This window comes from Labrus mixtus, chromosome 17, assembly GCF_963584025.1.
Source record: "Labrus mixtus chromosome 17, fLabMix1.1, whole genome shotgun sequence".
Lineage (NCBI taxonomy): Eukaryota > Metazoa > Chordata > Actinopteri > Labriformes > Labridae > Labrus > Labrus mixtus.
The window spans coordinates 1,721,296-1,737,730 of NC_083628.1; the positions used below are offsets into that span (position 1 = coordinate 1,721,296).

Sequence of the window (16,435 nt, forward strand, 5' to 3'; positions counted from 1 at the left end):
ATGAGGTTAGTTAAATATTAAAAGAGCATCTTAGATGTGTGGACTGGTGCAGCCGCGGTGAGAGATAATGGATGAGAGGGCGGTTTGGATTGAAGTAAGATGTCTGAACAAGTCTCGGTGAGGCCGGGGAGTAGCTCTGCAGGGCAGGGTTGAAGGACTTTGCAGAGGTGTTATTTTACAGAGAGAGAGAGAAGAAAAGCTCACAGCAGCCGTCGCAAAAATAGCCTTATACACTGTATTTATAGACACGGAGTCCTGAATCTTTTAGAAAGCAAACACTTGCCGTTTTTTGACCTCACACTGAGGTTTGAGAATGGACATCACCTACTTTTCTTTTTCACAGTAAGTTACTTGTCAATTGCTGCCAGATAATTACTGTGAATTTCACAGTTGTTTTTTTTACAGTGACGAGCAGTATTTGATGGAAAACTGTCTAAAAAAAGGTTCATTTTTCAATCTCGTTATGTAACAGGTGCAGGGACATCATTCTTATTAGAACTACCTTCTGTGATGAAACCGTGTTACTGATGCAGAGCAGAGCTGACAGTGTTGTACTTTATTTGTAAGCCCTGTGAATCAAGCCATTTACTAATGATCCCCCCCTTCTGCTCTGTGTCAGTGTTTAAAATGGGTACTGCAGTCTAAATTCTAAACTTCATAGAGAGCTGTGTCTCCCCCCTCTCTAGAGTCGATGCTCACACAGGTCACCATGTGGTGGACTCTGAAGCTTCAGTGTTTATCCAGCTCTGCATGGGTCTGTAAACCTTTCTGTGTTCTAACCTCTCTCCATTTTTCAAAAGCATCTCCAATATTGATCCTAGTTTGAGCACGTTTCTGCTCGTGGAGCTTATTAGAAACATCAGAGGCTTTTTAGGTCGGGTACAATCACTTCTATCTGAACCACTTCTCTTGACCCGCTTCCATCGCTGCAACACCTGTTGACCTGATAACTGCTCTCATATCTGGCAAACCGAGGGGCGTCCAAAACGGCCGTGTGGGGGGTCAGCTTTAAAAGCGCCTACCTTCTCTGGTCCAAACAAATCCAGAGCATTCAGGAGCAGAATCTAAAGTTAGAAGGAGGACATACTGGCTGCTGCATCGTTGTCAGAGAAGCCAGCACTTCAACATGTTTCCTTAATGTCTGATCATATAGTAATATGATATAGTCATATGCTGCTTTTAAAGGGCAACACTTCTTGTTTCAGCACGTCTTGCAGGAGTGCACAGAAACCCTAACAGCCTTTTTCAAACCAGTCTTATACTACAGATACAGACGCCAATAACGCATAAACAAAACAAATAACTACAAAAAAAGAAAATCAGAAACAATTTGCAGACTGTTCCAACATATTTGTCTTTTGTCCTCATTGTAATGTAAATTGTGTTTGTTGTGTTCAAAAATTCATTAACAGCTGCACCGCATTGAATGAATTCACACATTCATGAAAGAGAAATGCTTTAAAATACCATTATCATCTTATCAAGTGGAAAAAAAGAGAAAGAAATGAATGTTTCAGTGACTAATAGCAGTCATTTGCATTCGCCCTGACATTTCTTTTGGATGTATGACAGCATGAGGTAGAGCTTGAAAGGCTGAATTTTTATGCAGAATGACAAATCTGAGCTGGCAACCCTGAAATCAGCTCCGCGCTCGCATGACTTCACTGCTGGATGAAAATGTTCATCAAAGTAAGTTGAAGCCGTTGTGTGTTGCTGCGTATTGATATTCCAGGCGCAATGTGAAAGTGTGTTTGTACTCGTTTAAGAGTCTGCGTCGACGCCCCAGCAGAGAAATCTGGACCCCGATAATTACAGCTGAAGTGAAAGAGAAAGAGATAAACGGCTCACCTCCCACTTGTTGTCCTGCAGTTGTCTCTTTAGCCGGACGGTCCAGTTTTCAGGGGCAACCTCGGCACAATGGGCGATGGTCATGGCTATGGGACAGGACAGGTCGAGGCCGGGCGGGCCGTACGTGACGGCGGGGCTCAGAAAGATCTCTGGAGCGTCTTCAGACACAGCACTGCACACACACAGAGGGACAGGGAAGCACAACAAACATCAAACAAGCTCAAGATGATTGGGTTGAATGAGCTACTTTACACAGTGTTTTACAAACAGTATTTTCAATGCAAACTTAAAGAGGACATATCATCCCCCTCCTCCTCCTTTTCAAACAGTCCCCTGTGGTCTCACAGAAACATCTGTGCTGTGCTTTGGTCAAAATATAACATGAATCAAGCACCAGAGGAGGTTTGTGACCCTGTATAAACCAGCTCTCTCAGAACGCTCCGTTTTGGTGTGTGTGTCTCTTTAAATGTAATGACCCCCCCCCCCCCCCCTGAGTTTTCCCCGTAGACATCACTCCTCTGTAGTGAGAATAAAAATGGCGGACCTACACAAAAGTTTTATTCTAGGCTTGGGGTGGAGGGTATTATTATTAATTTTTTTAGTGTCCACTGTGACATCACAAGGAGAGCACATTAGAAACAGAGCATTTTTCTCTGTGTTGTAAGACTTATGCAGACCACAAACAAAGGACTGGATGGATTTATTTCACATGTTGTGGGTCAGTAGACTCTCAGGTTACCCAAATATATGTTTAACAACTTTGTAGAAGAGGATTTTTTTTATAATATGTCCCCTTTAAAAATGTAATGTGAGTCTAAAATTGTAGTCCTGATGGCTCTATTTCAGCCCATTTCTGACATTTCCTTTACGATTAAGCTTTTTCCAAAATGATCTTTCTCTGCTCGTTTTAACCTTGTGTTGGCTTTATCCCTCGGACGTGGAGTTGGTCGGCTTCCTGTTGGACAGGCAGGTACCAAACACGGCGGTTAGCTTGTGCTAGTGTGCGGTAGCTCGCAGTCTATAGGTAGAAGCAGTAAACGTATAAACACCACATCCTGCAGTGGGTGTGCACTTCTGGGGGCGATGAGCCCAGGAGGAGGGGTTTGAATGTTGTGTTTACAAGCTGCAATGAAAAATGCTGCTGAGAGAAATGTACAGATTCTGTGGTATATGTTCAGAAGTCTATACACAAACTGTCCTCAGAGGAACATTTGGTCCCTTGTACACTGTTTGAAGATAAAATGCTAAGCGAGAAGTTATGCTGGGGGGCCCGCAACAGTGAAACAGTAAATCTCCTGGTAGATTTTTAGCTCAAAACTGCTTTTCAGGGACACATTTTTCGGTTGAATAAATTGTGTGTATTTAGTTCAGAAACATAGCAGAGAATCGTTTCACTTCTCCAACTTTCATATTTCACGAACAAATCTGCATAGTGTACCTTTAAAGGCTTTATATGTGATTTTTTGATCCAGCAGATGTCGCCCTTGAGCACCAGCATGAAACCAAAACAACTTGCGCTGCATTGTTGTGTTAGCATGCTAATGTTAGCGATGTTTATTATGCTCGTATCTTCACACTGCATGTAAATTGACCTGAAATGAGCGTGATCTAGAAACACAGTTAAGCAGTGAGTACAGTATGTTATTCTTCTTTTCTCTAGTCCCTCAATTAAACAACTTTTATACACGAGGGGAGGAGTCAGCCGGCCGTCCGGGCGATGTAAACAAACTGAAGATAGGACTCTGAAAACATCACAGACAGTGGGACTCGGGTGTTACACCCATTGTAGACAGTCATGACTCACAGAGTTATCTTCAGAGGAGATACTTGATTTCTACATTTAAGTGTGAAAAATTGCAAATTAAGCCTTTAAAGCTCCTGTGAGGATCTTTTGGTTTGTGTTGATTTTGGCGCCCTCCGGTGGACAAAGCGTGTGCACCTCTAATCTCTTTGCTCATCTTCTCCTGTACATGTCTACATCCTGCTTTTTTCAACAGAAGAAAAATCACTTTTTCAGAATCTCTGATGTGAAAAATGTAAATAAATTCTGCATCGTGCTGTTCATCTTCTCCTCTGACGCCTAACCCCTTGGCAGCAGATACAGGCATTAAAATATAAGATACAGAAAAGGATCAATACTGCTGCGTACAGCGTCCTCTGCTTGTATAGGTCACTTCAAGGCATCGATATTAATTTCATAACCTGATGAAAAAACTCCTCACAGGAGCTTTAAATTCCTCTCTGCATTTTAATACGACCAAGAAAAAAAGAGCTGGCCGCCTTTTACTTTTTGAGACAGTATGAACATGAAGACATAAACAGCACTGCCCTAATGAATCACCGCTTTAAACAGGGCGTCCGTGTAGCAGAGTGTGACCCTTGCCTTGGAACAAAGTAAACTCAAAATCCTCGGACGCTCATAATGAATCAATCCCTGACTAGCTGACACACAGACGCACAGATAGGGGGAAGATTAAAGCACCAAGACTAATGGACAGTGGGGCTGGGGAGGACAGGCTCTAGCACACAGCGTGTAAGCTCGGCGGGTCGATGGAGCTTATGAAGCCCTGCTCTGGCCGGCCCGGTGACAGATTAGCTGGGCCGAGCTGCTCTTGGCCGGGGGCCCAATCTTGGCTGGAAGCCCTGAAGACTGAGAGCAATCAATGGGACCACCATCAGTCATGCAGTTGGCCCGGCTGGACACCTCACACATACAGGACACAATATTGGTGGTGTTGTCACCGCAGCAGCGTGGATATTTTCTCAGAGTCATTAATACAGCCGCGGCGGGGGGACAAACTGTGACATGATGCATCACAAGACGTGTGAAGTGGAGCCACACGTGTACGCACACAAACATAGGAGACACCCGCAGAGTGAGAGAGAGAGTGGAGAGTGTGATTTTTTTATAGGTTCCACTTCTCATGTTGACACATAAAAAACTGAACCAGCTGGCTCCATATATAACCCGGTCAATAGCCGTGTCCCAGTCCAATCTTGCACTCTGATTCTAAGTAGGTTTCCTGTCTTTGGTTTGCTCACAATGGAGCGGAAATAAAGCGAATAGCCTCCAACACAGAAGCATCAATATTAGAGCTGTTAGAGGGGGTGCTGCTGTTGCACACACTTGTCACATGAGGAAAGAAGAATTCATCATTCAAAAATAAAATCTCATTTGATCTTTTAGTCGTTTACGGGTTGTGAGGTTTAATGTTTTTTATTTTATGTCTTGCAAATGTTCAAATTTAAATCACACTATTGTAAAAATGACAATCCCTGCACACTGATGCTGCACCCCTGGTTTTTCCTTTTAACTATCCCTTAAACTGTAAAGGTGTCGGACTTGAACTTGGTCTTTTTGAAGGTCTCGGTCTTTCTCGGGATCTGAAGCATGCTTACTCGGTCTTGTCTCGGTCTCAGACTGTCTGGACTCTAGATTTTAAATCAAGACCACCACTGATCGGTTATTTTTCCTGGTCATTACTGTGATTTGGAGGAAAACACCTCTCTCTCTAAAACAACAAATATCTTCAAATAATTTAATTCATTCAGTCCCTCGGTTACGACTGCAACCTTCCTGCTGAGATTTATGGTCTTAGTCGCGTCATAGTCTTGCCCTGCCTTGGTCTTGGTCTTGACTCGGTCTCGGAGCACTCGTACTCGAGAAGTCTTGGTCTTGGTCTTGGTCTTGGTCTGTACTCCGTCTCGATCCCTGAATGTCTTGTCTTGACTAGGTCTCGGAACACTCTTAGACTTGGGTGAGTCTTGGTCTTGGTCTTGGTGTTTGAACTCAATCCCTGAATGTCTCGGTCTCGTCTCGGTCTCGGAGCACTCTGGTCTCGGGTATGTCTAGGTCTTGACTTGGTCTCCATCCCTAAATGTCTTGGTGTTGGTCTCTACTTCATCTCGATCCCTGAATGTCTCGGTCTCGTCTCGGTCTCTGTGTACTCTGGCCTCGAGTATGTCTCGGTCTCGGTTAGTGTTGTCTTGACTACAACACTTTTAAACTCGTCTGTGCACTTCAGCCGAATAAAGAAACACAAGTACTTCTTTTAAAACCAGTTTAAAAAACCCTTCTGCAGGGGAAGGATTTTTCAAATATTTCCATTCCTGCAACAATTACCTGAAAGAAGCACATTTTCTGTGTGAAAAATAAAGAGGTGTGAGGGTGAGGTGTGTGTGTGTGTGTGAGTGTGTATGTGTGTGTGAGTGTGTGTGTGTGTGTGTGTGTGTGTGTGTGGTTTGTTGTTGTGAATGTAGCGTTCCTAGGAAACGCGACGTGTGGCTGATGACGTTGAGCTCCTGACATTTTAAAAATGTTATTTCATGAAACTCTATTCTGTTCCACTCTTCCCTCTATTCATTGGGTTCTCGGTTCCTCGGTTACCAATCAACACTAAAAAATTTAAAGAGGTTACGATCTGCTGTCTAAAAATAAGAATCACACACCTAGAGAGCGGCGTGGCCCTGCAGCTGCACTTTTGTGCTAATCAGCCCCCGCGGCTCGGAGGAAACCAAGGTTACCTGCTGCCGAAGCTATGCTAATTAGCCCCATTTCCTGTGAGCAAGATTAAAGGTGGTTATTTAGCTTCTCTGATTGTGCTTATGAGAACAAAGAGTTATCACTGCACAACAATGGTTAATGTGTAGATGGGTAATTGGGGTTATTAGTGAAATCTCACAACTGTACAACACAACACACCTCTTTCTATTATTCACCCCCCCCCCCCCCCCCCCCGCTCCCAACACAATAATTAAGAACATTTTGATATTTCCTCATTCCTATTCAACACTGTGTTTCCAGCTCTTACAGTAGCAGTAATCGGAAATTTACCAATTAAAGACCTGACACTGAGCTCTAAAGGTTTCTTTTTAAGAGTCACTCGACTGAAACTAAAATAATTAACAAAACCCTGAAAGGAACAATGTGCGAAATATTACACATAAATGAATCATAAAGTCTGTCCTGTGTAAATGTGTCTCTGAGTCATGACTGTCTACAATGAGGGAGAAGCTCGAGTCCCGCTGGCTGTGTTGTTGTCAGAGCCGTGTTTACATGGACGGGACGGCCGGCTCCTCCCCTTGTGTATAAAAGCTGTTTTAGTCAAGAACTAGAGAGAAGAAGAAGAACATACTCACTGATTATTTGGATGTTAGTAAGAGTTTTTAGATCACGATCATTTTACATGCAACGTGAAGCTACGAGCTAACTAAAGAGCGCTAACATTAGCATGCTAACACAACAATGTGAAGCTACGAGCTAACTAAAGAGTGCTAACATTAGCATGCTAACACAACAATGTGAAGCTACGAGCTAACTAAAGAGCGCTAACATTAGCATGCTAACACAACAATGCAGGTCACAGGTGATTGCAGCTCGAGCCAAAGGACGATTTTATCCGCCGCTTGTGCTCAACTTCTTTGTGTGAACGTGAGTGGAGAGGGGTTGGAGGTGTGTCTCTGTAGGAGAGCGGAGGCTTCAGTATGGAGGAGGCGTGGCCAAACAGAAGTTTGTTTTGGTTTCACTCTGGAGCTCAAGGCCGAAATCTACTGGATCACTGGATTTGAAAGTACCTCATAGTGCTCTATGAGAAGTGGGGTGATTTCAGACACAGCCTGTATATTGATAACAGAGCGGATAACCATTATACACACAGCGGTCTCAACTCGTCAATCATAGGAAGCCACGCCCTGAATCACATCCCGCTTTAGCATTCACATGGCTTTAAACGGTTCCAGATATTATTTTTTAAGGATTCAGTTTCTTTCTTACAAAAGGAAAGCTGAAGTGAGACGAGGAATGTGAGAGGAAGGAGGAGGAGAGATGCACCACAGGGATGCAGGTCGGAGTTCAACCTGCAGCCGATGCAGCAAAGCCTTTGCCTCTGTTCATGGAGCGCCTGAGACAAACAGGCGCTCCATGAACGGCTCCATAATCAACAAAACGGACATCATGCTGTGTTAAAAAAAGACTTTGTGTTTGTAAATGAGATCATTAGCAAAATATCTAATGAGGTAATAAATACGATGAGATGTAGGGTAATTTTCTAATAGACATTTAGACGATCAATCGGGCTTCATTGTGCAACCATTGGAAACTCCCCCTGCTGGCCGTTTGATAGAATGCATTCTGACAAAGCTCAATCCAAGAGGCTACATCCACTTCCAACACAAAGTCTGTGTGTTAAATTGGTGCGGCTGAGGCTCAGTTGGTAGAATTGATCCACCAGCTCCTGCAGCCACATGTCCGACGTGTCCTTAGGCAAGACATTGAACCCCAAGTTGCTCCTGCTGCTTCGATGGCAGCCTCTACCATCAGTGTGTGAATGTGTAGGTGTGACCTGCGGTGTAAAAAGCGCTCTGAGTCGTCAGAAGACTAGAAAAGAAATATACAAGCTCAAATCCATTTACCATATTTATGCCCAGGCGCCATTAAAAAACCTTCAAACACCTATAACCAAAACGTTTTTCTTTTTGGAATGGCCGAGATGAAGACAGAGCCTGTTGCCATGGATACCACTGTGATAAATTTTTTATTAAATGTTCTTTTTGTATTTGCTAGTTGTGTGTAAAAAAAACCCTTCTGCTAACTTTCATGTTTGCTACAACAAATGTTTGAGGTGCTAACGGTTCTTTTTTTAAGGTTTATAGTTTGTTGGATTGTAAAATCAGCGAAAGAAGAAGAATTACGGGTAATTTTAAGAAGATTTTGCGAGGTTCAAGAGGCTAAACTTTTGGTCTGGTCCGACAGGAGAGCACACAAGACCTGACTTTAAAAAATCAACCACTAACCAAAAAAACTACAAAAAGGAAGTTGACAGTGAGGCGGGTATGAGTGACACCGAGGCGTCAGAGTAAAAGGTCCGCTCAAAACCTCTCGACTCATTTGTTTAAACTTCGCATCATATCAGGCGTTTGGTGGTCACACGGTGTGATTCCGTCCTTGGACTACCAACCATGCCCCCTGTTGGGATGAAGAACACGCACCAAACGACCTGCTTCAGCCCACAGGATGAGCGGAAAAAAACCTCCCGCGAGCACCTGAAACTGAGCCCGCGCCGATCGATTCGTTCTTGAAGAAAGCGTTGTCTTATGTAGATGGCCTCCGGGTTTTTGAATGGAGAGGAAAAAGGATCCAATTTCTCCTGCGGACTCTGCGGCTGTCAGAAGATAGGGCTTTTGACTGACAGCTCAGTGGTGCACGGCTCCTGCAGCTTTCTTAAACGACAGCCAGAGAAGTAAACAGCATCGGGCTTATCAGAGCAAAGCAGGAGCCTGGAGGGCAGCAGCTTGGCTTTGGATTGGGAGAGGCTTTAGGCGAGGGAGTGCATTACTCCTGCCCACTAACCGAGCTCTGCACCACCAGCCTTTAACTGACCTTTGATCTGTATCTTCAATAAATGAACCCTGTAGACGCCACGTGGTGCGGTGGAGGGTGAGGTCAAGTGACAGGTTGTGATATTTACAATAAAATAAACTGAATATGTAGTGCACCTCTCAGACCAAAAAGCTGCTCTGAAAACTTCACAATGAACATGAAAAGATTAAACACGGGTGAAAAAAAGTGCCGTAAAGATCAATAGTAACAATTGTTTTGGGTGTAATTGACAAGACTTTTTCACAGATTGCAAAGGCCCAACTGGGGACACGAGTTGAAAATTAGCAATAGCTATATACTCTTTATGCAGCACATCAATTTCATGCTTTGTATTGAAATTATGTTAAATTGCATTGTCCCTATTAAATAAATAAATTCAATTCAATAAAGCAGCAGGAGATTTCAGTGTTTTTGAAGGCAACTTTCTAACAAGAAGGACGCTTGGGCTTCAGTCATAAAGAGCTACATTCGATATGTTTTCATGCACAGTTAAGTCGAGCTAATTAGATTACTGTCCTCCTCTCGGTATAAAAAAACTGTTGGAGAATCTAGTGACTCCACTAAACACTAGTGCGATTTTTCACACTAAAATATAATATAAATCAAGTATATCCTCTGAAAATAACTCTGTGAGTCATGACTGTCTACAATGGGTGTAACACCCGAGTCCCACTGTCTGTGATGTTTTCAGAGTTTTCAGAGTCCTATCTTCACTTTGTTTACATCGCCCGGACGGCCGGCTGACTCCTCCCCTCGTGTATAAAAGTTGTTTAATTGAGGGACTAGAGAAAAGAAGAATAACATACTGTACTCACTGCTTAACTGTGTTTCTAGATCACGCTCATTTCAGGTAAATTTACATGCAGTGTGAAGATACGAGCAGAATAAAGATCGCTAGCATTAGCATGCTAACACAACAATGCAGCGCGAGTTGTTTTGGTTTCATGCTGGTGCTCAAGGGCGACATCTGCTGGATCAAAAAAATCACATATAAAGCCTTTAAGCTAGTTACTATTGGACCTTCTTCCATTGACCTTGCTAATAAGTCAGCGAGCGGCAAACTGTGATGCACGCTATCCCTCTAGCTCAGGGGTGGGCAACTGGCTCAACCCTCAACGTGGCCCCTCAGGTTCATTTTTACAAATAAACTAATTGGAAACATGAAAAAAAACATGACAAAATCTGCCATAAAATCATGAAAACCAGAAATATGTCCATAATAATATTTCTTATCACTGGTATATGTTGAGTTAAATTTGAGACATAATTGACTGTAATCATTTTTGTATTTTACAATTTGGCCCCCCGGCAGTGAGAATTAAATGAATGTGGCCCCTTGCTGTGACCAAAGTTGCCCATCCCTGCTCTAGCTTGTTGTGATATCCAAAGGCAGACAACCTCCCAATTTCTATTATACGACATAAAATGCTGTTCTTATTCCGGGTCAAAGGCCCCCCGCATGGGAACCTGGAGCACCCACAGAACGCCAAGTCCAGTTTTGGGGTTTGTTATGTGTTTGTCTTACTTTGAGAAAGTGGACTCATCATGTTTACATGCTTTTTAAAAAGTCCAGTTTCAGTCGGACTGACACAATAAATAAACTTGTTTCTAATGCTCAGGTGTATCGCGCACGTGTTTGGATGGAGAAGGATTAACGCAACCAAACCTGACCTGAATTTGATCACTTTTATCCCTTATGGACACTTTAAAAAATATTATTTTTAACCGCCAAATACCTGACTGTAACTGTTTTATTTGATTTTAATTTCTGACTTATCACTGTAGTAATTTCAAGCTTTTAAATTATTTTAGTGTTTTATTGTTCTTATTGCTCTTTTATTGATTTTTTTTTCTGTAGTAGATTTATCTCATGTCTCGTTGTTTATCATTTATGTTTGTTTTCTCGGGTCACCCTCAATGATCTCCCGGAGAACTTAAATAAAGGTTGATGATGATAATGATGAAACAAGGCGCATGCAGAAAGTCGCCCTCAGCAGACTGAGGTGGCAGCTTTTATAATGACTGTGAGCACCGGGCCCAGGTGCTCACAGTCAGACTGATTGGACAGCCACGCCTACCAATTATCAGAACCTGCAACACAAGAAAAGAGAAGGCACAACCTAACAGGCCACATGGCGTTCACACTAAACGTACTGAATGATCGGTTGGAACTAAAGTTTGTTTTTGCTTCTTCTTTCCTCTGATTCTGACTCAAACTGCACTCACACACACACAGATTGTCACACGTTCCATTACTGTGTGCAATAACAGCAGATAGACATCAAAATGAGCTGCGATTCTTACATCTCCCTGTCTTTTCTACAGTTATGGACGTTTGTTTTCACTCTGATTTTCAGGCCACTTAACGAGACTCTCAGACTTAATCGTTATGTTTGCATTTTTTATGATTTCCTGTTTTAATTAGAGGCTTCAACCGAGCTGCACGGTTTTAATTCCAGACGGCTCTGAATGGCACTTTTGATTCTCCCTCAGATGTATAAAAATTGAATTTAGCGCTGTTGTTAAGGTGATATCTCACCCAGCAGGGTTTCACTCCAGACCTGCCGACACGTTGATACTGTCTGCTGGAAATCAAGGAACATGTCCAAAAAAAGAGAAAAAAGTGGCTTGTGGCTGTCAGATAGCTTTCTGAGGCTCTGCTGGGAATAAGTCAAAGGTATTAAGACTCTTTCTTGAAATGCTTCTTATCTATCTTAGCGTTTCCTCCTGAAGTATTAGCTTTTGTGAAATATCTCGACAGGAAAGGTTGCAGGAATGAACTCCCGCTTGGACGTGAAACTTTGCAGCATGTAATGTTCTGACGATTCTGAAAAATACAGAACAAATCAATACCACCAAGCATCATGACTTCACATCAAAGTTCACAATCCTCACCAGTCAGAGTGGAAACGAGATACTGTCACGGCCGTGTCTTGCAAACACAAAACGGGCTACCAACAGTCATGGAGAGTATCTCTTTCTCTGTGGAGACAGTTGCTTAAGGCGGGTAATGCAATCTGTCTGCAGCTGCCAATGTATTTGTGACACATCATGTCGTCCCCTGCAGAGTCTGCGAGATGAGCAAGGGACCCCTCGCTGGGTGAGAATATGCCTTGCATCTGGGCGTGTGTAAACGCGGAGCACATGTGACTGCTGCATGAGTGGATCAGTGTGTGAACCTGTGCATGTTTGTGCCAAAAGAGAGGAGGAGACGACGGCGACGTGGCAGGAAGAGAGAGAGAGAGAGAGAGAGAGAGCGAGGGATGAGAGGGATGAGAGGGATGTTGCGCGACGGGCTGAAAGATTAAAAAGCGAGCAGACTGCAGAGTCCCTCACCTGCTGTCCTCCTGGTTGATGATCATGTACATTTCCCAGGTAGTGTCTTCTGCGATCCCCCCGTGAGGCACCAGCAGACTGATACCTGCAGAGGAGGAAGGCACGTAAGAGCCAATCAACACACATGGTCACACACACACACACACCTGCCGGGCTGTCAGGTCTCCTTACTGGAAGGTGACAGCCGGAGAGGTGACGGCCCCAGAAAAAAGGTGACAGAGGCAAGTCCCGGAGGCCTTGTGAATCAATGCTGCCAGCAGTCTTACTGTCGAGCGACACACACTCTCCGACTGACGCTTTCTTGGAGAGACACACACACAAGCGCGCACACACAATATTGTACCGTATGATAAACAATTACTGCCAATCTACAGCGCAGTAGATAAAGCGCCTCCGGGGAACGGGATGATGAATGTAGGCCAGGGGAACGAGCTGCCGCCTGAACGGTGAAGCAGGCGGAGCATCACAGGTTTTGCATCAAACAAATGTCCTCGAGGTGGACGAGTGCATGTTTGAAAATGTGAAAAAAAACTAGAATCCATAATGCTGTTTTCAAAGAAATGTATCTCAAACGCTGCATTTACAATCGTCCGTAAATAAAGCTGTCCACACCTTGAGAAATGTTAATTTGCTTGATCTCGAACGCAGCGTTCAGTTAATAATGCCATCGCTGTCAAAGCCCCCACATTCAGAGGACGTAATTGTCCATTACATTTACATAAAATGGAAATTAGTCTTCGGCGCGTATAACAATACACGTAATTAGACATTAAGCTAACATAAAAAGTCATAATGTGACTAAGTGACAGGTGGCGATAAATGTAACGAGTGCATTATTCATTCACTGACATGAAATAAGAAATACATTTTTTACATTTTACACATTCTCCCCTGCAGACAAACATCTTTGAAATGCAGCACTGTGGAGCAATCTGCACTCCTGCAAATTTCAAATTGATCTGGTTGTTCACACTTGAACAGTCTGACCAGTAAGGGGGGGCGAGGGGGTCTCCTGAGGCAAGACATGACGTAAAAAGGATGACGCAGGAGTAGCGGACGTAGCAAAAGAGTCGGCCATATAACTTCATCATGTGAAGATTTGCTTTCTACAATTCACTTAGCAGACACTTTTATCCAAGGTGACGTACATCACTAATCCATTCATACACCGCCACCGAAGCAGTAGGAGCAATGCGGGGTTAAGTGTCTTGCTCAAGGACAAATCAGACATGCTGCTCAGCTGGGGATCAAACCTGCAACCTTCTGGTTGAGAGGTGATGACTCTACCAACTGAGCCACAGCCGCTGCTTTGAAACTGGTGCTATGGACCCCCCCACTTTCTGTGCCAGTGTGTTAGAAGCCAAGGAGGCCTTGTCCTGGCAGCAGAGGCCGGACCATCGAGTAGATGGAGCTCCCCCCAGACCTTCAGCGAGGTGACCTGCACACAGATCGTAGGGGCCGCGTGCATGCAGGCTACGGTCTTACACCGTTTGGAGATAATAAACGTCACCACCCCCTCCCAATCACTCGAGGTGAATTCTCCTGATTGTATCCTGCTGCGTCGCATATCAGCTCGGACTTGATGTGGACAAAAAAGACTAGGGGGAAACTCTGGATAAAAGTCTGAGTGAAAAATTCAGCTGTTTGTGTTCACACATGCAGCTCACCCTGAAAAGATTTTCAGGAGTTTTGTGCAGGTGTGAACACAGCTTATGACTCATGAAGCTTGCAGCTGAATGTTAAAGTCACAGCTTCTCTGCGATTTGTTGAAGGAAGGATTATGCTGAAGGATTTCAGTTTGCACACACACACACACACACACACACACACACACACACACACACACACACACACACACACACACACAGGGGGGTGGGGGAATGTATCAAATGAATTTTTCCCCGCAGTGGACTCACCTGTGTTGGGTACAACAAGCCTCCCTCCAGCGTGACCGAACGCGGCGGTCGCTTTGTGCAGAGGTCTGCTGTGAGTCAAGGAGACTTGTGGAGTGAAGAGGTTTTTTCCTCTCCGGCCCAGCGTGGTCCCCACCGCGACCCCTTTGTAGTCCGGAGCCAGGCCCCTCGGAAATGTCTGAGGGTGGGACATGACATGGTACTCTGCTCTCTCTGACACCCCTAGAGATACAACCGGGAACAAAAAAACAGAGCTGACGTGAAACACGGTCAGATCACGGACAAGGGCAAAAGAAAAAAAGAAACTGTTATTTTTCCATTGCTGAAAAAAACTCACAATGACACAAAGAGGCATCAGAATTTAGTTCAGCTTGTTTTCATTACCAGTTAAAAACTCCACATAGGAGCTTTAGGCAAAATATCATCTCCAGTATTAAGTTTTCAACTACATCGTACTGTAGTTCTCACGCTAGCTACTTTAACCTTTCCGCTTTCGCTGATCAAATTTTAAGGTTACTTTTTTTATTTAAAGGAGCAGTATGTAACTCTGACACCTAGTGTTTAAAATGGGTACTGCAGTCTAAATTCTAAACATCATAGAGAGCTGTCTCCCCCTCCTCTCTAGAGTGGATGCTCACACAGGTCACCATGTGGTGGACTCTGAAGCTTCAGTGTTTATCCAGCTCTGCATGGGTCTGTAAACCTTTCTGTGTTCTAACCTCTCTCCATTTTTCAAAAAGCATCTCCAATATTGATCCTAGTTTGAGCACGTTTCTGCTCGTGGAGCTTATTAGAAACATGCAGAGGCTTTTTAGGTCGGGTACAATCACTTCTATCTGAACCACTTCTCTTGCCCGCTTCCATCGCTGCAACACCTGTTGACCTGATAACTGCTCTCATATCTGGCAAATCGAGGGGCGTCCAAAACGGCCGTGTAGGGGGGGTCGCCCTACCTTCTCTGGTCCAAACAAATCCAGAGCATTCAGGAGCAGAATCTAAAGTTAGAAGGAGGACATACTGGCTGCTGCATTGTTGTCAGAGAAGCCAGCACTTCAGCATGTTTCCTTAATGATCAGATAGTAAGATACCTTTATCATTTCACTCTGTAGATATCTCACTGATTTAACTTTTAAGACCGATATATTTATATTTGATAGTGTGAAATGAAAAGACTGTTTCTGTCTGAAATCAACAACCCATCGTTTCACATTAAACCATGAAGAAGTCGCAGTAAATCTGTTGATTTGACTGCAGACTTCATGTGTGCCGTGCAAAAAACAGAGAGCTCGACAGGTGTAGCAAGAGTAACTAAAGGGGACGCGGCTTATTGAACGGTCAAACCTGTGATGCCCTTGAAGGTGATGACCATTTTTTTCTGTGTATGACAGCTTTCTTATAGATTGCCTCATGGGAGAAAGAGTTTCAAAACAAGATGGATTATCCTTCTCACAGCAGCAGCAGCAGCAGCAGCTCTGCGATTCCTCGCCTTTCAAAAAAGTAGTAAACTTCCTCAGCTTTTCAAAATCTTTGTCTGACCTTTGAGATCAGGCAGCGGGTCAAGGAGCGAGCGCTCGGCCATCAGCTCCTTGTCGATGGAGTCCTGGAAACACATGGGGCTGGTGTAGGTGCGCGACACGGTCAGGTCAGGTTGCATGGAGGAATTAATGAGCAGCGGGTTTGCTGAAAAAAACAAAAACAAAGAGAGAGATCAAGTTAAATTACCGCCCAAAGTTTAGACATATTTAAAGCAACGCTTACATTCATGCCGAGTGACACTTTGAACCGAAAAATGCCACCGTCGACGGCGATGATAAAAAACCTAATGAGGATGTCATGACAGTCGCGCCTACTGCTATAATATCATCGCCATGGAAACAGGACTTTCATTCCACTTAGCATACCAATGGCTCAATTAAAAGTGACGAATGGGAAATAACAAAAGGCTGGGGAGCAATAATGC

The 16,435-nt window shown here is 43.9% G+C and overlaps 1 protein-coding gene across 2 annotated transcripts in view; it reads right to left on the reverse strand.

Annotated features, from left to right (window-relative positions):
- unc5da (unc-5 netrin receptor Da) overlaps positions 1 to 16,435 on the reverse strand; it is a 236,046-nt gene that overhangs the window by 15,706 nt on the left and 203,905 nt on the right. For both annotated transcript variants that reach the window (XM_061060918.1, XM_061060917.1), the window contains 4 exons: positions 16,012 to 16,155; positions 14,479 to 14,697; positions 12,563 to 12,647; positions 1,849 to 2,020 (listed from right to left, as the gene is read on the reverse strand). In XM_061060918.1, coding sequence (XP_060916901.1) covers positions 1,849 to 2,020; positions 12,563 to 12,647; positions 14,479 to 14,697; positions 16,012 to 16,155 — 620 coding nt within the window. The remainder of the gene's footprint in view (positions 1 to 1,848; positions 2,021 to 12,562; positions 12,648 to 14,478; positions 14,698 to 16,011; positions 16,156 to 16,435) is intronic.